Source organism: Strigops habroptila, chromosome 1, assembly GCF_004027225.2.
Source record: "Strigops habroptila isolate Jane chromosome 1, bStrHab1.2.pri, whole genome shotgun sequence".
Classification (NCBI taxonomy): Eukaryota; Metazoa; Chordata; class Aves; order Psittaciformes; family Psittacidae; genus Strigops; species Strigops habroptila.
This window is the reverse complement of record NC_044277.2, coordinates 35,088,885-35,115,536: the sequence shown is the minus strand read 5'-3', so window position 1 is coordinate 35,115,536 and position 26,652 is coordinate 35,088,885. Positions and strand designations below refer to the sequence as shown.

Here is a 26,652-nt window from a genome sequence, read left to right as displayed (position 1 = left end):
CTAGATGTGAGCTGCTTGGCTGCAGGATTCTCTGTGGAAAACCCCATGGCCCTACTTGTACGGGCTCATTTACTACCTGGGGTTTGGAAAACTTTATAATAAAGATAAAGATGGTGTTATTCAAGGGGAGAATGCCTGCAGGATTTATTTGAATTATATTTATCAAAGGGCAATAAAATATAACCAATAATAAAATACACAAAACGTTGAAGGTGAAAAGACAGAACTGGCTCTCCTTATTCAGAAAAAATTCCTTCCTTATTTCGGAGAGGGTCTCAAGCATAAAGCGATAAGGTAGAATCAGATTAGACATTAAGAAGAAATTCTTCACTGTGAGGGTGGTGAGACGCTGGCACAGGGTGTCCAGAGAAGCTGTGGCTGCCCTATCCCTGGCAGTGTTCAAGGCCAGGTTGGATGGGGCTTGGAGCAACCTGGTCTAGTGGAAGGTGTCCCTGCCCATGGCAGGGGATTGGAACTGGATGATTTTTAAGGTCCCTTCAAAACCAAACCATTCTACGATTCTATGAATCTATGCTGAGCTGAAATTCATACAGAGAAACTCCATTAGGAAAGGTTTTATTCCAGGGGCAATTTACAATCTGGGCTTTCCTTTCCTTATCTGTATGTTTGGAATTTTCCTATATCAGGAGTCTTGAACATTCATTTAATCACTCAAACCAGTACAAAGCAGCCAAACTCAAGTCCCAGTTACTTAAAACAGAATTTGAGTTAAAATGAATGTGTAATACGCCCGATCCAAAAATTAATCAGCACAGGCATCATTAATCTTCTTGTACCTTCCTCTCTAACTATTCCACATTATTCACCAGAACTTGGAAAAATCCAAAGGATGGAAATTACTTTTTAGGACTACAGATCTTCTCAAAAACCATGTGCTAATAGCTACTTTCTTCTTGAAGTAAGAGATTGTAAGCATGCCTCTGCATAATTGCTAAGAGTATAGAAAGAAGCAGCTCCTCAGGTATTCAGGTCACAAACTAGGTAAGACACTGGTTAAGAACAACTCCTTTCTTGAGGAACTGTAAGAACTAGGTAACCGGTTTACCCTACCATGTGCGGATGTTTTTAGGTGCCTTCAGTACAAAGCACTGCTTCTAAATAAATAGGCAGCCCCCTTATGTTTTTGAATGCTCTTAAAAGGCAGTGTTAAGTTCAGCATACTCCACTGTGGAGATTCCGACAGGACACAAGAGGGAAATTTTTCACAATGAGAACAATCAGCCATTGGAATAATCTCCCCAGAGAAGTGGTGGATTCCATGGAGTTGGATACTTTTAAGATTTGGCTAGACAGGGTGCTGGGGCATCTAGTCTAGGTCATGCTTGCCTAGGAAGGTTGAAGCAGATGATCCTTGAGGTCCCTTTCAACCTGGTATTCTATGATTCTATGATTCATTTTGTCAGGTTTTGAGATTACAAAGACACAGATAACATATCCAAAGAGATGCCAGTACCTTTCTTTGTAAGCTTTGAGGGAAAAAATAAATAAAATAAAAATCCAAGCCAAATCTTCACATCCTGTAACTTCTGGGTTTTAGCATTCAACTTCTGCTGTTACTTCAGATTCTTCCTCAGCCTACATTGGAGAGATCAAAGACAGATGAGACTTTCATGTCAGGACCACAGCAAAGCCCCTACTGCTCACATCTTCCTTAATGCTTCCCAGGACTACACAACATGTCTACAACATTTCTAAGCAGTGTTATCAAAAGCTGCAGAGGAAAACCATAAAAGGATATAGAGATGCAGTAAAAGACGTTTTTTTCCCCCAGTGCCAAACCTGGGGCCAGACTAATCTGACTTGACATAATCTAACCATTGGGGTATTACACATTCCTTTATTAAAAAATTGATTGACTTTTTCCACACATAAAAATGCTGATAGTTAACACATAAATTTGTATCACAGAATGACAATTTTCAAGTTCCATAAGAAACAAAATCTTAGTAATAATCAAAGCAGTTTCTCATATAAATGAAATCAGATAAGCCTCAGTCTTTTATTCCAAAACATTTTTCTACAAAGTATGTGTAACTGATTATACCCAACTTTCTTGGGCATGTAATTAGTGATTACTATGACAGTCTAATATATTAACTCTCCAAGAAAGGAAGAGCTTATTGCTCCAAATCTCATTTTGAATGAAAGTATTAGTCTATTACATGGATCATTTCACAGCTGGCTCAGATTTATCTGGAGTTTGATGCAGCAATTAATTCTGGCAACAGAAAGATGTAGTCAGTCATTTCTATAATCTCTGGTTACAGTGTTATTTGATTGAAGAGGTAAGGTTCAAATACATCTTTTTTTAGCAGTGAACTCCTAGAATCCTTCAAGGCCATAAAACCTCAGTGGTTTGGGCTTTTTTTCATAGCAAAGTCAAATGTATTGTTTAGAGTCACAATATATAACATTTATGATTTAGTGCCTGTAAATAAGCAGGATCACATATTACTTGATTCCTCTCAGAGCTGTCAGGATAGCTACTTTGCACAATACATCAAGATAAAAAATCATGAGAAAAACCAAAGAAGAACCTTTCAGATCCCCTTGTCTTTATCAGTTACACTCTGAATTACGGTTACATACTTTCCCATACTAATCCTGTCTGAATCCTCATCCCGAAAAATCAATGGGCACATCTTGAACACTAACTCAATTTTCTGGCTATTTTTTTTTTTCTGCCCCAATCTCAGAACTTTTGGATTGTATGGCTTTTATAGGTGTAGCAGAGGCAGTTCTATGCACTGCTTTGTATCTGCATATAGAAAGAAATAATATGCCATTAAATTAACTTACACGTTGCACTGGTTTTAATGTGTCATATAAGAAAAATAGGAATTTTTCATTGGTTACTGAACTAACGTTCAAGTGTCAACTTTAGATCAATAACTCAAACACTGTGTGTGCACGCAGTGATTACAAACTTATGTATCACAGAATCAGAATAGTTTTGGTTGGAAGGGACCTTAAGAACACCTAGTATATCTGGTATCTATACATGTATTCTGACTATGGTCAGAGCAGTACCGAGGGGAGGTGTTCAGGCACCAAGGCCTTATTTCTTTCCCTTTTGGTACTTCAAACACACCAAAAAGCTACAGCAGTACTGCAGAATGTTCTGGAGGCATCAGAATCTTCACTGGCAAGGCCTGGTCTCACACCTCCTAAGTCCCAGGAACAGTTTTTGGTGGGGGAAAACGCTACCAAAAATAGATGATAATTGATTTAGGAGCCACTGAGGCAAATCTGACATATCCAAGTCTTTGCAATTGGATGGGCTGCATCCCAGCGTGCCAGAAGTGAATTTGAGGAGGTATAGCTGTTACTAAGGAATTAATGGTTGTAATGCTGTCCTCCAAAAAATGTAGCATCTCGTCTTGCTAGATGAGGGCACAATGATTGTGGTTTCACCTCAGGTTAGTTGAAGCAGCTGCATATGGGAGTATGCCTTCACAATGTGTGATAGGATACAGGAAGGCAAATACTGAAACAGTGTTTATATCATTACAGTAAATTAGTTTATTGGAACTGACTTCAACTGAATTGCTTCCAGGGTTATACTGAAGTGATTAAAGAATTTATTTATATATCCCTATTCAAGCAGCAGTCTCTATTTTAACCTCAAATTACTTTTAAAGTCTTCATGCAGGTATCTGTGTTAAAAACCTGAAGACACAGCATTATTTTTTTACTTGGCTAATTTGATTCATGCTTTGTGTATATAGAAGTGATTTTTATAATTTTGTATATTAGACACACAATAAAAAATGTGCAATGCTAACACAGCAGCCTAAAAATGTTATGAAGTTTTGAGTTTTTATCTCAACAGTAGCCTGTAAAAGTACTGGCAACAAAGAACTAAGGATAGGAAAAGAGTAAACACTGTCTACTGGGTGTCCGTTTCATTTTTCTAGTAACAATTACAGTGAACATGTAACACCTGAAAAATAAATATGCAAAGATTTGAGTTTGCTTTTTGTTTATTTTACTGTTCTAAAGCAGTACTTTGTTCCTGATACAATTTCAATGGAGCCGTTTACAAGATGCAGCTCACTCTAAAGTCACTACTAGTTTGCTCTGTATATGAATTCTGTTTAAAATGTTATTGACCTATGGCTGCACTCGATGATCTTAAGGGTCTTTTCCAACCTAAATGATTCTAAATATTAATGCATTTTATGTAAAAGGTTTCAGACAGTCTGAGTTTTAACATTCTTGAAAGTGCATTACAGCCCACAGACTGAGATGTGCCCTGGTAGTTTTTTGACCCACTACTGGCTGACAAGCTGCACGTGCCATTTGGCTTTCTAAAGGTCTGGGAAATAACCCGTATCTCCTGGAAAAGGTAGTAGATTAAGGCAAGCAAATGTGTTCCTGCCAGCTTGCCAATCAGCAGGCATATACCTCCCGAAAAGAATGTGGAATGCGTCTGCATGGTATCTGGTCATCCAGACATGTAGGAGTACATGTGGTCTAGCTGGCAATCTAATCATCGGGAGGTGCGCACTCCCTCTCGGTGATTTGGGAAAGTATTTATTCTTTTCAAGGGCAAAGGGATCTGTCGGTGCTTGTGTTCTGTTGGCGTATTTTCGATCCTTCCTCTTTCCCAGTTTTGTGCCAGCAGCACAGAGCACTGGAGAGGGGAGGCATGGGCATGGCCGGAAAGGGATGCCTTTTATCACTGTCTTTAGGAGGCTGAATGATGTAGCAGTGTTAAGTACTACAGATTTGGCATATATTAAAACTACTTTTCTGGTTTTGTTTTTAAATAACCACTACTGAAATTTAGGTTTATACAGAAGATAATGCCATTGGTATGTCATCTTGCATGTTTGTAATGACAGAGTTGTATTTTTCCTTGTAAACAGGTTATAAATCATCATGAATAGAATCATCAAACACCACATTCAGCAAGGCTGTAAACACGGATACAGAAAATACCATGAAGATACACATTACTGTAATGTTAACTGTGGTTAACAAAAAGCACTTAACTCGCATCTGCAGGTAGCACATATCCTCTGGAAAAAAAGAGAACCAACCACTAAATTGGCTGAATTGCCCTCTGAAACCTTACATGGGCCACAGTAACCAGAAAGCACTAGTATCTGACCTCCATTCAAACAGCTCTGCTTCAACAACAATTTTCATTTCAGAACTCCATTTCATGTCTTTATCCTTACACTTTAACTCGTTTTATCCTGTGTCATGGCTGAATAATTCAATGACAAGTAAATTCCTTACATTTCTCTTCCACAGCTTCATCACTAATTGCTGATAGATACTTTCTAGACCTCACCAAGGTGGTGTTTACATTTTTCCTTCAACACCTTCACCAAGGAAAGGCAGTGAGTCAGGCTATAGATGCTGGAAAAGGCACTCCAGGTCTGTTCAAAACATGCTTTCAGGTCTGCCAGACTGCTCTAGCTGGTATCCAGATATCTAATGCACCTAATTCTGAACTCGTTTTTAGTGCTTGCAGGTTATTCAGTGGCTAAAACCCGCTGTAGGGTGCACAGCTGAAACTGCACTGGTTTGTATCTTAGTTCTGTATTTCTTCTTGTCATGAAGCCAAGGCTGAAAATATTTTTTATTTTTGAATTTTCAGAAGTTTGCTGGAATTGATATTCAGTAAAAGAACAAGATTTAGGTTACCTGGAGGTAACATACTCCCCAAATAAGAGAACTATATTTTGTAATCAGAAATAAACAGGATTGTAAAAGTTACGGTTTGGGTATTCAATCATTATAAGCTTGTATCAGCCCTTCCCATAAAACTGTCATATAACAGATCTTAATAATTCCAGTTATTGTAATGCCAGTTAGATTCATATAAACAAAAGCCCAATATACATGCAGAACACGTACATTCCTACCTGTTATCCAATATACATTATTCTATACAGATTTCAGACCACACAAATCACCTCTGCTCAAGGCATTTCTAAATATTTAATAAATAAATATCTACAATGCTGGTAAAGTCACCTGCCAAAGAGCTAGGAAGAGGAAGAAGTAACATTGCTGCAAGTTCCTTCCCTTTGAACTACAACTTGAGCTACACAGGATGTGTGTGGTGGCTCGGAGAGTGGCTTGTGATTAGTTGGCACAATCCAGTGTACTTACTATACGCTGACTGCATCATTTAAAGATATTACCATATTGCTAATCACATAACATACACTGCAGAGACAAAAGGTGACTTTCCCACCAAATTCTGAATTGCTACAATATTGCTATTAATACCTACTATGATATTTAATTCCATGATTAAGGAAATGCGGGCAGAAACTGCTGGTTACAGGTTAAGTTTACAGCATCAAAATTTCAACAACTTCTCTACTTAGGAAAAATTCATACTCCTGTATCCCATTGGAAGGTATTAGGTATCTTTAAAATAGTTAAGTGATTTGTTTTCTTTTAATTACTTCCTGCCAATATCCATAATTCTCTCTAAATGTTCAAAACTAACTTAAAATCCAATATAAATTTGCTATTGTTTTTATATCACCCAAAAAGAAAGATTAATGACATATTTCAGTAATCTAGTAATAACTGGCTTTGTTTCATTGTTCAAGTTGTATGTAATCCTCAGTGGATCTTACATGTAGGTTAAAAAGGTATTTAATGCCTGTTTTTCAGTTGCCAAGGTCAAACATCACCTAGCATGTATAGGGAAAGAGGAAACATCTGTTGGAATAATTTATTTGCCTAACACAGAGGTTAGGATTAAAATTCACTAATTTCTTTGGTCCGATACTGAATTTCATTAAACAATACAAGTATTTGTTCAGTTCCTCGCTTTACATGTGGCCACATTTATGCATATCCCTAATTACTGGGTCTGGCAAGGGAATATTGTGATTTGTCATTATTTCATATTTGCATATACTCTGAGAATGAATATTTATGTATTTTGAGGTGGGTTTTTTTTACCCCCAAAATGAACATTTTAAAGAATTCACCAACCTTTAGCTAATTCCCAAGACTCTTCGGTTTTCATGGAGTTCCACTAATAACAAGATTAGAATAGGTCTCAAAATCAGTGATTACACATGAAATTGTAATTACACGTGAAATTGTAATTAATGAACAGCAACCTTCAGCATCCAAGATAAAAGTCCAACTTCCAAGCTCTTTGAAAATATTAAATGCACGTCATCTGGCTGTAGTTTATTCTAACCTTTGTGTGAATCAGAGTAAAATCATCGAGACTAATAGTAAAAAAAAAATATAATTAAATAAAATCACTCAAATAGTTTAACTTGCAAATGTACATTTGTACAAATATAGACATTAAGTTCCGATCAAGTATGGGAGATGCAATCTTTGCCTTTCTAGGGTCGAGAGGGATTTCCACAGGACCAGGATTGTACTCCAGCTTCTTAATACTAGGAAAATTTTTGTCAAGCAAAGAAGCTCAACAATTGGTCAGCTTTTAAATACAGTAGTGTAGAATCAGAATTCATTACGTCAAAGGAGATAGCAGAAGTTGTCACACTGAAGAAAACATCTTTCTGGGAGGTGCTGTACACACATGTTCCACCCTTTATTGGGATTAAGGATAATTGTAAAGGAAAAGCATAGTTTTATTCAGCCTGGCCCAAAAGACAGAATGCTAATAAAGATGAAATACCAGCTGACAGAACCCTGAGCACGTGGACAAACTCATTTCGCAAAGGAATTAAAAGAAATGCATGTTTGCATGGCATGAATACTAGCCTGCACTCCTCTACATTTCACAAGCCTGGGTTGTTCACTGGAAAATAATTGTGTAGTATTACTATTTTGTGATAACTAGTGCATTATTCCTTCAGTTCTTGTTTTCAAACTTCTCCACTGCTGTGTGCATTCTGCAGCAGGAAAAAAAAAATAAAGAATGGGCCCATATATGATGAGTTCAGTTTCTTTTTAGGCCAGAATATATCCACTGTCATATGAAGGACAAAAACGATACTTTGGAGGAGAGCAGCTCTGTGATTTGTAATTCTTTTTCCCTTTTCAAAGGGAAAGGCAGCTATTTTTCATCGGAACAGGAATCAGTAGGAACAAAACTGATGGAATGGAAAGTGGTAAGTCGTCAAGAAGAAAATTGTATTAAATGTTGCTCAGTTACTAATAAATTCTGATTTGAATGTAAAATAAAACACTACATTTAGTAATTTCGTTACCAAAGAATTCCTCTGTCAGTTGAATTTATTTACCTAGAGCATTGCATAAATGATGAATTTTTTATGAGCCAGTACAGCTGATAAATAATAAAACAGTGAGGTTAAAAGTAGAATTAAAAATCTGGAAGGAGTGATATTAGGTCGCAAATACTGAACTAAACTATTACTACAGGTAAAACTGAAGAAACTATAGGTCCCAAACTGCAAATCCCTGTGAGCAGATTTTATTTCCACAAACAGTGGCACTAGAGTTCACAAAGCTGCTTACGTGAGTAAGAAATACATATGCTAAACTCCAAACTGTTTAAATTCATCTAATGAAAATGTCTGTAATGTCTAAATCTAATGTCTAAATGTCTGTAAGGGACACACAGATTTTCTTTCTTGAGTATCTTGATGGTTTTGAGCTGATGCTACAGGAAAATGCTAATGAAGTATATACTACACTGGAACATGCCTGTTAGAAGTAAGCTAGAATGATGAAAAGTGATTATTTCTCCTTCTGCATACTACTATGTGCATGGGATCAGCCTTTGCCAATGTTGTTGACAGTAACTGTACTTCCAAGAATTAACTTGGATATGATAGTTTATTATCTTTGTGGAAGATTACATTTAAATGCATATGAGAGAAACTAGTAACCCAGAAGATACCGCTATTAGCTAGTCCATTGATTTATAACCAGAAACTGAAATCTACTATATTGTGTTTTGAAGAAATAAATACAAAAAATACAATATGGTTAAAAATAAAAACCAACAGAAAACTTATTTCAGATTAAATTCTACCTTCATGTCCTCGTTTTCCAGCTGATTCAGTAAGAGCTGTACAAGCAATAACCAACAGAACAAAGAGAAATATCTGAGGAACATACCTAAGTTTTTGTCTGACTTATTTTTTTCCCCAGGATTCTTGGCAGAGGTTTTCTTACAGCTTTCTGCATCTCAGACAAAACTAAAAAATCTGGTTTTCCTTTCACAGAGTGACTGTAGTGAAAGGGAAGAACAGGATAAAGTGTTTCAAAGTCAGCTGCAGAAAACAAACAAACAAAAAAGGATTAATTCAATATCCCAATATCTATTTTAATATTCAGTATGATTGATCACAGGTTCCAATATATCTCATTAAAGAAAACAGTGTCATAAGCCTTAGGGTTATGCCTCAAATTTGATAATTGAGAATAGAAAACTTCGCATGAAATTATGGAAAATGCTGCAAACACCGATGAAGGGGAATATTAAAGCAGGTATTTCCATTCAGGTGGAGTTATTTGAAAGAGAGTAAATTCAATTACATAACACCTCCTTATATCAGCAGTTATTCAGAAGATAGAATATCACTTTCAGAACTGTTGCCATTCACATACGGTTTCCAAACACTGAATAAACTGCAACTTTACTGGGGCTGAGGCTGACAGGCTGAGCGCTTTTCACTTCATGTCTTCAGAAACAACTAGTCCTCATGAGATTTCATGAATTAATAATTGGAGATAGCATGGCTATCTCCAATGTAGCTTGGGAGAGAGAACATGCTCTCTCCCCCAAGCTACATATACCAGTTTATCCTTTGAAAGCAATAGTGTAACTTCCACCAGTTTTATTTGATAAATACAGTCACTCAAACCATTTTGAGTAATTTAAAGTCTAATGTCTGCTTCCAAATCCTGCAAGATGGCAAGACATGCTGGTAAGTCATTTAGGTTTTAATCTGCAGTCAACTCTGTATCAATAACAACCCCCATGCTTTGATTAAAAGAAAATAAAATAAAAAATCGAAGTTTATTTCAGGTTTTGCTTGAGTTTTGAAACTAATTTGTTTCCCACTTCAAGAACATGTTGCCGTTTCTTCTAGCTTTAAGGCTTTTTTTCCTTCAAGAGGGTTGGGGTTTTTTTTAATCTTTCCAAGTGTAAAACTTTTACTTCTGCTAGACACATATCTTGGGAAAGCCTTTAAAAGGACTGTAAATCTGCGCACACCAAATAAGTATCAACAAGTACATTTTAGAAGGCTGATGTATTTCATGCACATTTATTCTAGAATGCCCAATGCTTTTCCTTTTTTTTTTTTTCTTAACATGGAAAGTAATCAGAAGTAATTACAAACATTCAAAATGTGGCTACTCCTTTCCATAATTCCGAGAGATTGGGATGGGAGAAAAAACCACCGTATGAACTAGTGCTAAAATTAAAGTTTATACTGGGAAAGTTCAGTTTCTTTTCCTGTGTTTGGTCTCATCACCAGCGCAAGTCTTATTCTTAGTATCTTTACTGTTAGCTGTTATTTTATTTTTGCTATAATATTACAAGTAAGCATGAAGTAATTGATTAGTTTGCTTACATAAATGTAGATGGGCTGCCTGCTCATTTGTCATTCTTTCTTTATTTGTTTTCCTGGCAGCTTTGGAGGCTTTCCAATTCATTAGGAACTGTCTTTCCATTTCTTTAATTTCTTTCCCATCAAGGGATTCTGTCAAAGAGAAGAGAACATTTTCTGTGATACCCAAAGTTAACTAAAAGGCTGTACAAGGCTTTATGCAACGTGTACTCCTTCTGTATTTGCTCTCTTCAAACCTGTTTTGCTCCTTTTAGTCTTCCGGTAAAAAAAAATACCCAGTAAAGCTTGATACTTGTATTCAAGCTGCAAGAGTAAGTTGACATGTCTGAATTACAAAAGAGAGCATCTATTATTTTTACAACTTTCAAAGGAAATATATACATTTCACATTCAGTTAGCATGCACCACCTTAGGCTATGCTCTTACACAAGATATATATAGATGCAGAAATTCAGCTTAAGGGAGAAAAACTGCATGTCTTGGCAATCAAGGAGTCCTACTGATCATGAAGACAGATTTGGCTCTTTGAGGTTAACTTTACTCACTTAGGTGAGTGTTTATGCTCTGTTTCCTTGGTTGCATCTGCATTTTTGAGTCAGACCAAATGAAATACCTCATTTGGCCACAAATTTATGTTGCGTTAGAACTGTCCTAAGGCACTGTTGGTTGCACTGTGCAGATAAGCTGTTGCTTTTTCTTAAGGGCCAATATTTTGTACTCTGAGAAAAAAAGAAAACCAAGTTGTGTAATTACAGCTTCTAAGATAATTGCCACCTTTATCCCAAAAAGTAAAAAATGAGCAGATAGTTTTTACTTTTTTCTACAGCATGAATACTTACATATGGGAGACTAAATTGCTTCCTTTATGCTAAAATTATGTCAAAATAATGTAACTGCATCACAGTAAGGTTAACAAATACTTCATCACGTAAGTGTAAACTGCTTTTAAGGACAAATGTTATATAACAAATTCAAACATGGTAAGGTATGACCTGTACAACTGTAACTGTACAAATAAAACACCTAAGCAACTACTACAGGCTGATAGGGAAGGAGACTAAACTTATCTTTGAGAATCATTTTCACAACGACTAGAATGTGAACACAAAAAAGTCTTATTGTTATAGCAAAACAGAATCGTTTAGGTTGGAAAAGACCCTTAAGATCATCAAGTCCAACTGTTAACCATGATCCAGGCACCACATCTACATGTTTTTTAAACACCCGCAGGGATGGTGACACAACCACTTCCCTGGGCAGCCTGTTCCTGTGCTTGACAACCCTTTCAGGAAATAAATGTTTCTCAACGTCCAATCTAAACCTGCCCTGGCACAACTTGAGGAACAATCTCACCAATCATCTATTATAAAACTAATGATTACTTCTACTAATAGCAAAATCTAAGCAACATGGTTTGTGCAGTGGATTACAGAAGCAGGTTTAGCTACATTACCTGTACGTAAATAAAAATTTATAATTTGACCTCAATATCTATGGCAGTAATTGTGTTTACATTCGTAATGCAATTCAAGAACGATTAATGTATCAGTTATGTTCTAAAACAGGGAGGGTTATGGATGAGTTTTGGAGATGGCTATTGTTGTTTTACCTAAAGTTCGTGACTGTACTACAATCCTGTCCCTGTACTTTGGCTTGTTGCAGATGGGGTTTCCTGTAAGTTCCATTCTGCGCAGCTTTGTCCATTTGTTTAATACAACCTCCAAATCCTGCAATTGATAAAAGAACATTGTGATTATTTCCCCCCCCCAGAGTAAAATTCAATAGTAATGCTATTTGTTCAGTCAGGCCCAAACCCTGAACATAGAAATAACTTCAATGGGACTATTCATGTATTAATATGCACATTAAGAATGTGCATTTTCAAGCAGAGTCGTGTATAGCATTCCCTGAATATGTCATAATTGCACAGAAAAACAGTGATGCAGTTGGAAAACTCTGCATGATTAAGGACACAGCAATACCAGCTATGGAAAATTACCACTACAATCCCACTCATGAGTGCCTAATGCTACGGAATTACCAGCCAAAAAAAGGGTATGTAATGCCTGTTAATGCATCCCCATGGTTCCACAGAGCACTCACGAGCATCAATGTCTGATTAGATTTTGAAAAATTTGTGGAAGAATAAATACTTTACAGAGAAAGAACAGCCTAAAAAAAGCTAAAATTGTGCAAACCACAGTAGACTGCCTCGCTCCTCATTTATATGTAAACCTGTATTTTACAGGAGAAAAAGTAATCCCCCCCACATAACTGAGGGTGGTCAGTTAGAGTATTGGCCCAAATAGTGAAATTTTTGAAATACACCTTTCTCCAGCTGGGTTTCTGTCTGGTTACTCAAGGGCAGTATGACCTAGATAAAATTTCTTCTGTCTTTTCAATACAATAAATTGAAGTTAAAAGGATGCAAAGCTTAGCAGCTCAGTCCTTTCTACTCTACTACTTTCTGAAATACTTTTGTCTCAAAATTTCACTCAACTGTCATCCTTAATGTATGAAAAAACTTAAGGAGGGATTCAGAACAATCCATATGACTGAAGGAGGAGAGAGAATTTATGTTCTACAGTTGTAATAATCTGGAAAAAATCTACTAATCATGATGTGACAGATTCTAAACTGCACAGTCTGTAGAATTTTGTAGCTTGATGTCAATAATGAAGCATTAAGCAACACAGGTATCACTTAAATCCTCCAAATTTAGAAAAATCACCTGGGTAATGGAAACGGAGAATTTTGGTTTTGCAGGCCCTACTCCCTTGGTAGAAAATCCTCCTGGGAATATTCTATGGGTTATATAACAAGTGTTTAGAAAAATCATATGGAAGTGGAGGTGACAGCACAGCCTCACACCTCCAAACCATATAATTTTTTGTCTATTGATACCATCTATCATCTATTGTTATCCAGCAATGATAATGTCTTTTCTGAAAAACAGAGAGCACACTCTGGTTCTGTGAGGAGCAAGACTGATAAAACAATGCAAGAAACTCTGGGGACCAGCCCAGCAGAAGAAGTGTTGATAAATCTCATAATATTACACAGCAAAGCTTTATCAGCATGTATCAGAACAGCAACATGTATCAGATCAGCATGTATCAAAACAGTTTAGGTGCTAACACTTAATCACAAACACGACAATTTAGGGGAAAAATATTTTAGGCTACGGTTGTTAAAAAAGAAATAGCATTTAACAAGTGTATTTATCTATTCTTAGCTGAGCATTCAGGCATTATCACTGAACTCTCTAATGTGTTCTAGATTCCAGTAGGAAGAAGTTTTTCAGGCAATAGTTTTGCAACACAAAGTTGTCTATTACTGAAATATAATGTATACAGTTTATCTTTGATGAATGTGTACAAAGAGTCCTGTAGATCTTCTTTTAAGCTGTTACTTACTTGATAAATGACCCAGAACATGCTTACTCCAGTGTATGTTTATCTAAGAGCACACTAATCCTGTGCTGAAATATGATTACCCTTTCGATACGCTCTAGTTGGTCATTGCCTTCCTGTCTCTAATAAAGTGCTTTCACTTCCCAGCCTTTCAATAAGCTGTACTAAAGGGACCAGACACTCTTCTGGGCAGTCTCCGTTTGATAAATGATCATGTCATGCTATCACTTTGAGGTCTGCTACAAAATACTGACGAGCAAATTATATTCCATTGGGGGTGGAGAAGAGGGGGAAGGGCAAGTGCCTTAGTAGACAGCTGTAGTGGTGCAAAAATGCTCTTGCCAATTAATGATGGCCATTTAAGAATTGGTATTTGACCAGTATGCTCCAGTTTTTATCAGAAACTTCTAGTCCAACTGCCTGACTACATCTACAGACAGCAATTTGTCACCATTTTGATTACCTGTCATAATCTATTTCAGAAAATCTATAATTTTTCTCTTGTTCCTGACTCAATTCTGAAGAGAATGAATTCATCTTTTGTGATATCCTCTTGTCATAATCAATACTGGGCAGAGGTTGAATAAATTAAAGACTTAAGAAATACAGATTTTTGTAGGTATTTCTAGCTATATTTTCTCTAGCTATCCAAATACTCACACAAGTCATACTCTTCCCAAAACTAATATAATAAATAAATAGTATACTGGATTTTTGTAAACAGGAAGAGTTGTGGGGGTTTTAAATAGGGATAGTTGGTTTTTTAAAATTCCCTTAGTGTTCCAACCCAAACACACTGCAGCTTAGAAGTCCTTGTGAAAGTGTCTATAGTAAATCAGGAGCTCGACAGGATAAATAAATAAAGTAGCAAGCAATAGAAACCAAACAAAGGCCAATCCTATTCAAATCAATTATACTCTTTTTAAGTGACCTAAGACATGCTTTTTACATGTGGTAGCTAGTCAAAGTAAGTTAGTCTGCATGAACTGAGAAAAATTACTTAATTTTGTTCTGTCTACATATAAATTCAGTCATGTGAAACAAGGTCATATGCCTTGATGTCTGTTAATTTTGCTAACAATGCCCTGAATTAGCCAGAACCTTAAGTGCTTGAATTTCCTAGCCCAGATTTTCACCTACACTGAGATCAACGTGGCCTTGTTGACAAGCGAAGGAGTATGGGTTTTCCTAGTAATGTGAAAAAACTCAGCTAAATTTTTAGATATATGATAATTCACTAATTATATAAAAATGAGAAAAGTCTACATGATAAGATTGCCTTTCATGCATTTCTTATGTATTTTGCATTTCCTTTTGCAAAGATTCCGCACTATTCCTGTTGCCATCTACCTCTGCTACACAGCTCGCTGCTGTTGACCAGCCCCGCTCAGCCATGGACAGCTAGTCTACAGCTTCTCTTCCCATGGGGTGAAGCAGAGCTGGGTACAGAGCTCTCTGACACTTCTCTGTCATACTGCACTGCCATGGTCTCTGATCAATGCCAGACATTCCTGACGATGTTCTTGATGGCAGTGATGGGGAAGTGGGAATGGGAAAACAGCAGGCATAGAGCTTATGGCGTGAAAAAGAGGTATACGTAAGAGTTTTGAAAATAGAGGGCCAAGAGGGAGGAGAATGGAGGCAGCTTGCGTGGGAATGAAAGAGCCTTTGCTGCTTGTAACAATTTCAGCCAGCAGAAGCGATTAACTATATGTAGTACCATGTACACTAAAATCATTTAAGCTATCACAATTTAGAATAATGTGAGCCATGGAATCGTGAAATTCAGGGTTGCAAAAAAGTTGAAACATACTTAATGCTTCCCTCAGCTATGTTTATGTTCAAACAGTTAGTGGATGTAAAAGATTGTTCTGCTAGATGTTCACTAAGTTAAAGCCTCTTAAATAGAGCTTAAACTGACTTTTTCTTTTTTTTTTTTTTAATATTTTTCTTTTTCAGTAGTGTGGGGTTGGTTTTTTTAATTTAAATAAGAATTTATATTACTGATAAGTAGAGCCTACTAAAATGGAATGTCTAAACCTCAGTAATTGTAACTGTAAAGTTGGATATCCAGCTGCGTTACTGTTAGACTGCAGCTGCATTAATGTTAGGCACATTCAGTATGGTCATTAATTTTAGAGGTCTGCAAAGATATGAACAGAAATACCCAAACTGCTCCATATTTGCAAAACTTGGAGATTGTTTAGGAAACATTTTCAAAATTTACCAGAGCTTAATCCAAGTGTAACTGACGGCGGCAGCAGCAGCAAACTCAAATGCTAACCACATAATTTTTCAAAAGCTGTGACTGTGCAACATGGAAATCTAAATGTCTGATTGATTTCGGTAAATATGAACTCTGGTCTTCCTGATGATTAAATAATGAAATTTAATAATGATTAAATAATATATGCACAGATTCTGAATAATGCAGTCTTTTTGTTCTCTCCTTGTTCTATTTCAGAAGATACTGTTTTTCCCTCTGAGACACTGAAAGCACTCTCTGAACTGACATTCTTATTCTTAAAAATGGTTGGTTCTTTGGCTAAAACAATCTTCTTTTAAGATCATCACAACTGAAGTCTTTTGTACTTATAAGAGAAAAAATACAATAAAAAAAATCTGTAAAAACACTGTAATGTGTTTTATTTAGAAAAGAAATCCTTTTCAAAAGGAAAGCTTCAGAGATGTGACCTATTTAAAAAAGCTTACTGTTATATTGTATGTAACCAACACATTCAATATGGTTTTAATTACCCATCAAAAGCCTACATGAATTCTTTTTCGATATGAATTCAATCACAACTGCCAGCCAGAAACACAGCTTGAAATGCAATACATTAATAATTCTCTTGTAAAAAAGAAATGCATTGTTCAACATCTCAAAATATTAAAATGTAACAAATTAAGAGTCCAAATAAAGTATATTGACCTACAGAGTTGATAGATTATGCACGCAAAATACTGCAATCTCCTCATCAGTAAACAGAACTGGCAATTTAACATAAAACATATTAGGTGTTCTAAGAAGTAAGAAGAATAGTTATTTTAATAATTACTAACCATTGAAAGTTAACTTTTCTAAGGAAATAGAATGCATAGCAAACCAGTCATGAAAGTGTTTATTTTAATCAAGGCTTTTTCTTGGTGATTTGGGTTATTGTTTAAGCCAATTCATTTTAGTATTTATTAATAAAAATATAAATTTCAAAAAAAGCAGAACACTCATGTCTATGGTTTATATCAAATGAAACCAGTGTTTATTAAGTTATTTATAAAGTTTATTCCATGCCTCTACCATGCAGTGATGGTGTCAGATAATGTTCAACAGAAATTTGATATTCAGTTACTGGCATGATACTAAAATTATTTTTTAAGTGTTCTTCATGTCAAGAAGTAGAAGACATATGAACTTATAAAGATAATGAGAAGTGTCAAGGCCAATTCTCCCATTCCTTTTTGAGAAGATCAGTTGGAAATTTTAAGTGTAGAATATTCTGTTTGAATCAATCACATGTACTACTGCAAAAAAAAAGGAGTGAAAATACTTTTCTTTCACTTCGTTTAGCTGTGACTGTGGAAGTCTGAGTTTCTGCTTATGAAGACATGTCTTTTCTTAGCAGAAATTTATGAAAGAAATTCAATGTAGTTTCATAATAAATACTTATGCTACTCCAGCAACAATAGTCAAAAAGTCATTTTGATATTAGAATGGCTGCAAAATCAGCTCAATGATTTTGTAACCAGGAAGCTGCTTTTATTAAAATAGAGAATTAAATACTGTAATATGGTAAAATCTTGCAAGTTAATTAACAAACAATGGCCACAGCATCTTTGCAAGTTAAGACACTGATAGTCACCCAGATGGCCAAAAAAATACACACTAACTCTACATTTTGGGCATACTATATTATAGTTATAACTTCCATACATTTACTACTCAGTTGATAGATGCATGTACAACTACATAGGATTAAAGCACATATGGACATCGTAAACAAATAGCTCTCAATTTTTTATCTCAACAAAAATTTTGGATGAGAAAAGACAGCGTGCTTGAAAAGTCAGAGGTTCAGTAACTGTAGAAGTAAAGTTTTACTCATCTCTTTAGTGATAAAGACGAATTTGACTAATATCACCCATACTAAATAGAACAAATATTTAATACCTTCATATGTCGAAGTTGATTGTCAACTGCTCTAAGACAAGAAAGATTTTCCAAAACTGCCAGTTCTTCTAATTCATCAATGTTGTTACTGCTGATATTCAACACAGACAAAGATTTCTGAAGGAAGAAGAGCAGAAAAAAAAAAAAATCTTTTTCATGCCATGCATGAGTGAAGTTGTAAATTCATACAGAAAATTCTCTTAAAGCAAGAACAAGCATATGAAGCAGAAACATGCAAATACAACTACCACATACCTCACACATTGTTTTACGTAGGCTTTCCATATTGTCCTAAAACACTGTTTATTTTAGTTTTGAAGTCAAACCAAGGCAAGATTATTTTTCAATTATTTCAGGTATTCTCAGTGAATACAGAATTCTTATTTTTCTCTAAATATGCTCAAATGCTTTTCAGTTCTGCAAGTGCTACTAACTCTATATTTGAAGTACGAAACAGACACAGAAATTGACTGCTCTTACCAAGGTTACATCTGAACTACATAGGGCTGAAATAACGTCTGATGCCTACCTTGTCCTGTTTAATGGCTTGCCTACGCTGTTCTCCTTTCAGGCTTGATCTTACAAACCTCTGGGTATACATACCTCTCTGTTCCTTGCCTCTTCTTTGGAACACTAGTAAATCACATAATGTACTTTGTGACAGTTAATAGCTAGAGATATCTTTACATTCTAGATAAAAAGTAAATGGGTTTCAGGTATTTGTCTCAGGAAATACTTGATGTAGTTTCACTTAAAAAGAACAAGAAGCTTCTATCTCTAGAAGACTAAAACGGACACCTAATCCAGTGAGTTTAAAATTATACCAGATATGGGATTTACCATTAGTTACAAAATGTCCATTTCAACAGTGTATATAGGAAATGTAACCTCCTTCAAAAATCTGACCAAGGTCTACATTGCAGGCAGAAATTACCAGAATCATCCTGGTATGCACAGTGCATAAACTTAAACTCCTCAGTCAAAAGATTCATGATATTGTCATCATCAAAACATTTGCTTCTAGTACACAGAGAACTATATGGTCCCATGTTTTTGGTTCCTTCATCTCTGATAGCATTAAGAGCCAGAAACAGAAGATGATGAAGTAAGAAGTGATGTCTTAAAGATGGACCAAACGCTTAGCACTTGAAGGATAAAAATAGAATGTTTTTACATGTAGCTTTCACAAAGATATTACATGGTCAAGAATGCAAAGTGTTTCTTCCAAAACAAAACCAAACCCACACCAAAAGACCTTAAACAAAAGCCATGAAGAGCTAAATACTAGTGACTCTAGGCCAGGATGCTGAAAAACACTGAGGTATCTGAGTTATCATCTTGGGAAAATATTAGCTCTATAACCTCCCTCTACTTTCATAATACAGAAGGAACTCCAATATAGAAGGAACAAAATAAAAGTGCTCTCACAGGAATGGCTCATTTCTGTTAAAGGAAAATGGCAATACATGTCTTGGATTACTTAATCTCAAAACAGAAGGAATTAGAGCCAGATCAAATGTTTATGACAGACACATGAACAGGACTCACTTTTCAGTGAGTGCTTCATCTTTACAAAAAAAAAAAGCTCATCTAGCCCTGACTACACTTTGGGAGATACAGCAAGATGAATACTTTTAGTGTAGAACAACATCCATTAGTAAATAAAGTCTATTTTTTTAACCACTTCAACAATACATTTGATGTTTACTGTGTTGAAAGAACTTCAGAAGCTGGCTTTCCTGAAGCCTTGATATACCACAGCATAGAAAAATTGAACAAGTAAAACTGAATACTTTTGTTTGTGTTGCTGTTAATATCCAGAAGAAAAGCTCTTTACACCTCTTATTTTGCCATTGCACTCTCCAGAGAAATACAAAAGGAAGTAAATAAAGTAATGTAACAATAAAAGAGATACCAACAGACTGACTACAAATTAAGCAGACTGAGATAACTAGCAGCGATAAATTCCAACCCGTTTTAATTCACATTCTGTTATATAGGTATAGGACATCCAAACATTTCCTTACTTCCTCTCTTTCTTTACTCTCATTTCCATCCTTGATAGAAGAATAAATGAAGAAGTAGAATCTGTTGGGCTCCTTGCTTATAAAAAAATTGGGATGGGAGTCCCTTGAAAGAATGCCAGCAATTGGCAGAAAAGGAAACCACATGGTGATCAAGTCTTGATCACTTTCTTTAAAAATATTGATCTACTGATTAATGGCTCACTGAAATTTTCAGAATGTACTTACTGCCAGGGACCTAAGAGATCTTGGATCAAACAGCAGCTTTTCACTATGGGGGAGATGCTGGCTTTCAATATGTAGTTCCCTTATTTCTTCTATTTTATCCAAACCCTCTACTACAGTGATGTAGTTGCCCCCCAGGTACCTGCGGAATAGAACACAAAATAGATTTAATAGCCTTTGACAGTAAAAGCAAACACAAGGCCTCAATATATGAAAAAGATATTTAAGTATTATTGAATAATACCTTGGAATTATAATAGAAAAAGTAAATCACCCAGCATGTGACTAAAGCATAGAGCTCACAGATCCAAGGAGTTTTAGCTACTTTATATATTGCTATTATTATTTTTATAATCATTATTATTATTAAATGGCTAAAAAAGGAAAATAATTTAAATGCAAATAACTATGGTAAGACGATATGTCATTACTTATATCCTAGAATGCTTCATTAGAAAAGAGCTCAAAGGACCTTAATGGCTACATAGTATTTAATTTCTTAGTGTAATAATTATTATTTTACTAGTAAAATAAATACATTATTTTCAACTTACAGCTTTTCAAGTTTTTTCAGTGATGAGAGATTTTCCATACAGGAAATACAATTGTTCTGAAGGTAAAGGTGCGTTATATTTGAAGCAAAGTCCAAGTTCTGGATTTGACTGATTTGGTTATCATATAAATATAGAACTCTAAGATTTTTGCACAAAGAGAGGTCACCCTGAAATAAAGAATAACAAATTAATGCTACATAAGAGTTCATTCACTGCCTGCTTCTGGAAGCTGTTTATTTGTTTTATATTCATGTTCTGCTTCATGGTTTATTCATTTTCACCTTTAACAAACACTTTTAGCAACTGGTTTTCCTAGAAAAGCTGAGTTAGTGTCAGTAATCATGAGATTTAAGACTGACAACAAACATTACATCACAAACCTCAGTGATGATCACAAAACCAGTTCTTGGCAAAGGTATACTGATTTATACAAAAACTTGCACTTCAATGTATTTTAAACCACTTCTGAGTCTAAGATTCCGCCAAATGTAAAGCCTCTTTGAATGTATTCCTCTTAAATAACTAACAGGTCACATGTTCTTATGGGGGTTTCTGTAAAACTTCTCTATGGCATCTGATGAACCAATCCTAATAAATGGACTGATCAAATTAGTAACTCTCTAGGGCTGTGTACATTCCTAGGAGTGGGCTGAATAAACCCATTTGCTTGCATGGCTCTGTTCACATAGAACAAGCTATTTAATCTTGACTGAAATCACACTTTTAAAGCAGAAATCCACCACACACAACAATTCAGTTGTTCAGGGTTCAGCAATTTCAAAATGTGCTCAGTTTCTTCAGGGGATATGAATTAACTCGGGGCTTACTGAAACCTGTCTAAATTTCCTATTATTAAACTCAATGGAAGAATGACTGGGTTAAGCTTGCAGGTTTAGTCTTTGAAAATGGAAAGGTCATGGATTATTTTTTAAATTAATAAGCCCCAGGGAGCAATTTATATAAAAAAAAGTAGATTTTAACCTGACTAATTTGAAAAAGCCACCACACCAGTCCAAATCTGTTAACCTCACTTGGCTTATATCCTGTTCTTGAACTCCCCTTTCCTTTCTCAGACTTCCTCTGAAATCTAAGGAATAAATCACAGATAGATTGAAAAGATAGTGCTGTGAGTTAACAACTCTTTGTAAAAGTCCCAAGACTAAAAAAATTACAGCATTAATGAGACTAAAATAAGTTACACTTAATTGTATGTTCAGAATACTACTTCCTTAAAAAAAAAAAGTAAAATCTGATCTGCAAAATTTCTTGTTCATTACATCTTCTTCTATTCCAGAGTTTGCATTTTTGTAAAGGTACCCATCAAGAAATACAAACATGTAAATTAAAAAACAAAACCAAACAAAAACCAAACAACAAACTGTTGCTGAAAATATGAACTTTGTTTTTAACCTCAGACCTAAAGTCTCCAAGAACGCTGTAGCTAGATTTCAACAGGGCTAAAGCACTGCTGTCAAAGCCCTGCACCTACTGGGTCAGCGGCAACAGCCTGGGTACGTTGTATAGGAAAAGTGTCAGGTCTAAATGATTAATTTTAAATATTCTCTTTCTCAAGTGGTATAGAGGTAAGCAAGTGGAGTTGTTTTCATTCTGGTGACTTCCTGAAAGCTCCTTTACAAAGTACCAACTGTATGAAATAATCAAAATAGCAAATTGTTTTGGTATTTTATTTTTAAGAGCTGTGAATATCTGTGAAATACTGAAAAAAAACCACCCCAAACCCTTCATCTCCCTCGTGTAACTACTTATATGGATTTTCTCTTTAATTAATGGCAAAAATGGGGTACTGATAACATTCTTCTTGTCTGCTATACAGATGATATATGTTTCCACAGTTTGAGGTAACTAAAATAATTCAACAAGATTTTTGCCACATAAAGAAAAAAGTGCCAGGTCAATAATAAGAAATGCTGCAGACTGTTGGAGTTACAGTCACCTGCTTTGATGTTTTATATGAAAAGTTACAGCTGAAAGATTATTTTCACATTTCAAATGCCACGTATTTAAAATCTATTGAAACACTGCTATGTACAAGCAGTTTTCCACACGATAACAGCAGTGAATGCTAAAGCATGTTTCCAAGCAGACGTATGATTAACGTTTAGTTAAGACAATATAAATGTTTAAACATAATATAGCTGTTATAAAATAGAAACTTGCTTTTGCTTGTCTCCCCAACTATAGACAACTCATCGTAACAGTAACTCCAAAACCATTTGAGTAGGTGGGTTAAAAAGAAGAAAGAAAAATAAATCTTACAATTGCATCTATATTTTTAGCTGATAAATTCAGATGAGTTATTTTTCGCAGGTACTGCCCAAAGTCCTCTTCACTGCGGTTCTTGTGACTGATGCTTTTAGCAATTAGGTCCACTGTCAGTCGAACCATGATTCTGTAGCAGGCCAAAGTGCTCTAGCACTTCTTTTAATAGCATATTCCATGTGCTCTTGTAGGTAGCTTTATCAAATGCCTTAAAAATGAAAAAGGAAAATGTTATACTTGTATCCCAGATCTTCAGCAAAGCTTACGTATATACTTCAAATCTGATGTTTCCTCACCAATTCCCTTTTTGCTTAGTGACACATTTATAGATAGTCTTTGCTGCTTATAAAACCCTACCTCTTTTTTGCTGCCATGTTCCCAAACTGTTATATTCCATTTGCTGTTTCAGTGTGCTTAAGTAGGTTGTACCCTAGTCTTCATCTTTTTGATATAGAAATCTGAGCAAAATGGCCCACAACTGAAGTAATTCTCAAACATAAATAAGTGATTAATGGCAGCTCATAACCTAATTATTAGTTAGAAAACACATCACTCTGTATAGCAGGCTTTACAGGCTTTGAGAAGTGGTATAAAGCTACAGTACTCTTCATTACAGCTGTGCAACCCTTTTGCCATGCACAAAATTGCACGTGCATTTGTTATGCACAGTGAAAAATGTGATTTTTTTGCACTGAAGCAGTACTGTAGAGGCTCTCACAATACCAGGTTTTTGGTTTGGTTTTTTTTTTTTCCTTTTAAAACTCTGGCCATTGTTCCAAGTGAGCTTCCCCTGATTCACATATTCGAACTGAATAGGGATAAAACTGGTCTGGGGATAAAAATACTCTCACAAATACAACTTAACAACTCAGAATAAAAAAGTCGCCTTTTTAGCCAGTATATATACAATGTACATGATGTATTGTAGCCAATACATAATACTTCCCCCCCCCCCCCAAAGATAACTGAGGAGGCAGCAAAAACCATCCCAACACTAAACCTTACACAGCCACATAAACCAAGGCACACAGAATCCTCCTTGCCAGTGCTACGTTTATAAGAATCTGAGGAAAAGCAAAGATTGAAACTACGAAGACAGAAGAAACTTCCTTACTTACTATGTAAGATGGAAGCTCAGTAGTTCCCCCTTATCTATGCTGGGTTTTTTTTAAGGTGAGGGAAGAGAGAAAGCTGAAAAGCTTTTTGTTTGTTTGGTTTGGTTTTGTTTGTTTTGGGTTGAGACAAGGAAGTACAAAATGAAATATAATCCTTTGTAAATAAGAAAATTTAGTTCTAAGTAACTTTAAGCTTGGTGGCTTAGTATATAACAACAAAACTTTCCAAACCTAAAAAAGCCCAACCAAAAGGTTTGTTTTTTTCTTAACTAAGTGTGGGATTTTTTCTTGCTTTTCAAATAAAAACACCTCTCAGTGCCCTTTCTTACTTCTTTTTCCAGTCCAAGCAGTAACAGCAGAGAGAAAGCCGGGCTCCAAGGCGGGGGCTTTGGTGAGGCCCGTCCCCCTCGATCCCCGCTCCCAAGCTCCCACAGCAGGGGGGGGTTCACGCTGTCGTCCCCACCCCACCACTGCACCCAGCAGAAGGCCCGACGACGACAGAGACCAACCGCCACCGAGCCCAACCCGCGGGCAGGCTGCTCTGACCTCCCCGCCCGCCAGCGAAGAGGGAGGACAGAGCGGCAGGGGCCAGGACTCGCTCCCGAGCTCTGTCCCACAGGGAATCCCCCCGCGGCCCCGCTCTCCCCGTCACCTCCCAGCAGCGGCGGCGGGACGGACGCGCGCCTCCACCGCCCCTGGTTGCCACGGCAACCGCACGCCAACAGCCGAGGGGGCAGAAAGCTCCCGCCGCCGGCTGCGGCGCGCGCCCCGCGCACCCAATCAGCGTTGAGAAGAGACCACAGGCGGGGAGGGCGGGGGGAGGAACGCGCGCTCGACACGGTGTGCCCCCGCGGGGGCTTCGGCGCCATCGGGGGCGTGGGGGCGGCCTGAGGCGTTCGGTGGTGGGGCGGGCTGTTGCGGCTCGAGTGTGTGTGGCCGTGCCGCCCCCGACAAGGCATTGAGGGGCTGGAGCGGGTCCAGGAAAGGGCGACGAAGCTGGTGAAGGGTCTGGAGAACAAGTTTTATGGAGAACAATTCTTATGAGGAACGGCTGAGGGAATGGGGGTTGTTTAGTCTGGAGAAGGCTCAGGGGAGACCTTGTTGCTCTCTATAACTGCCTGAAAGGAGGATGTAGTGAGGTGGGGTCGGTCTCTTCTCGCAGCTAACAAGTGGTGGGACAAGAGGTAACAGCCTCAAGCTGTGCCAGGGGAGGTTTAGATTGGATATTAGGAAAAATCTCTTCACAGAGAGGGTGATTGGGCATTGGAACCGCCTGCACAGGGCGGTGGTGGAATCGCCATCCCTGGAGGTGTTCAAAAACCGTATAGATGAAGTCTTCAGTGATACGGTTTAGTGCTGGTCGCGGCAGTCCTGGGGTAATAATGCCCACAAGGGTGAGCCGGGGCGCAGGGTTGCATTTTAGCCTGCTATGGGCCTGGCCACAGCTCTGAGGAATAAGCCTTCGGGGTTCTTCCTCCCCCAGTAGCAGTACAGGGTGGGGGCTGACCTGAGCAATTCAGCTAAGGAGGACTTGGCAGTATTGGTGGATAAATTGACTATGAGCCATCAGTGTGCCCTTGTGGCCAGGGGGGACTATAGTATCCTGGGGTGCATCAGGAGGAGTGTGGACAGCAGGTCAAAGGAGGTGATCCTCCCCCTGTACTCGACCCTGGTGAGGCCACATCTGGAGCACTGTGTCCAGTTCTGGGCTCCCCAGTACAAGGAAGCCAAGGAACTACTGGAGAAGGTCCAGCAGAGGGCCACAAGGATGATCAGGGGTCTGGAGAGATTGTGGGAGCTGGGCCTGTTTAGTCTAGAGAGGAGAAGGCTGAGAGGGGATCTCATGTTGCACTTTGATCTTTGTTAGAAATACACACAAGGTATAAAGCGTCCATCCTTCCAACCTCAAATTTCCTATATCCTCTCTGAGGATACAAAAGATCATAAGATGTCCTTATTTCTGTGGTAGAATCCAAACTGAGCATACCCTGGAGCTGCTTGTTCTGGGAAATGTTTCTGTAAAAAAGGTATGTTAATGGTCTGAAAGTTAATTTTGGATTTTGTTCTCCCTCATGGCTGTAGATTTTGCAGGTGTCTAGGACTGTCTGCGAGTAATTTGATTTAAAGGCAGAAAAAGCTATGAGAAGTTTCAGAGAGAGTATTTATTCATTAAGATTTGAAATAGGATTCTCATCTGGTGGCACAGAAAATTAAACAATCATCTGTGTACTCTCCAGGATGGCAGTAATTTGGCTGAGTGCAAGAAGTCCTTGTCTTCAAAAAAGTTTTTGGAAATACCTGGGTAAAATCACTGATGGCTATATTTCTTACGGTTCCAGACTGG

The 26,652-nt window shown here is 37.1% G+C and overlaps 1 protein-coding gene across 4 annotated transcripts; it reads right to left on the bottom strand.

The window, feature by feature from the left end:
- Window positions 1–560: 560 nt before the first annotated feature.
- PPP1R42 (protein phosphatase 1 regulatory subunit 42) lies at window positions 561–25,017 on the bottom strand. 4 transcript variants are annotated; one of them, XM_030503060.1, is made up of 10 exons: window positions 24,638–24,922; window positions 23,191–23,401; window positions 20,914–21,080; window positions 20,363–20,501; window positions 18,111–18,227; window positions 12,139–12,256; window positions 10,533–10,661; window positions 9,070–9,224; window positions 6,994–7,036; window positions 561–1,596 (listed from the first exon to the last, which is right to left on the bottom strand). In XM_030503060.1, exons 2-8 carry the CDS (start codon window positions 23,317–23,319, stop codon window positions 9,070–9,072), a joined length of 954 nt encoding a protein of 317 aa, XP_030358920.1. In that variant the 5' UTR covers window positions 23,320–23,401; window positions 24,638–24,922; the 3' UTR covers window positions 561–1,596; window positions 6,994–7,036. The 4 variants fall into 4 exon arrangements, with proteins under 4 accessions (XP_030358920.1, XP_030358910.1, XP_030358938.1 ...); XM_030503050.1 differs by lacking the exon at window positions 6,994–7,036 and having other exon boundaries at window positions 24,638–25,017; XM_030503078.1 differs by lacking the exons at window positions 6,994–7,036; window positions 24,638–24,922 and adding an exon at window positions 24,312–24,361.
- Window positions 25,018–26,652: the final 1,635 nt, after the last annotated feature.

Excerpts from the sequence above, each read along its gene's own strand:
- PPP1R42 (XM_030503050.1), bottom strand. The coding sequence starts at position 23,319 with ATGGTTCGACTGACAGTGGACCTAATTGCTAAAAGCATCAGTCACAAG. Across the intron at positions 21,081-23,190 it reads CTAAAAATATAGATGCAATT|GGTGACCTCTCTTTGTGCAA; the intron begins GTAAGATTTATT and ends TCTTTATTTCAG. Across the intron at positions 18,228-20,362 it reads GATCTCTTAGGTCCCTGGCA|AAATCTTTGTCTGTGTTGAA; the intron begins GTAAGTACATTC and ends TTCTTCCTTCAG.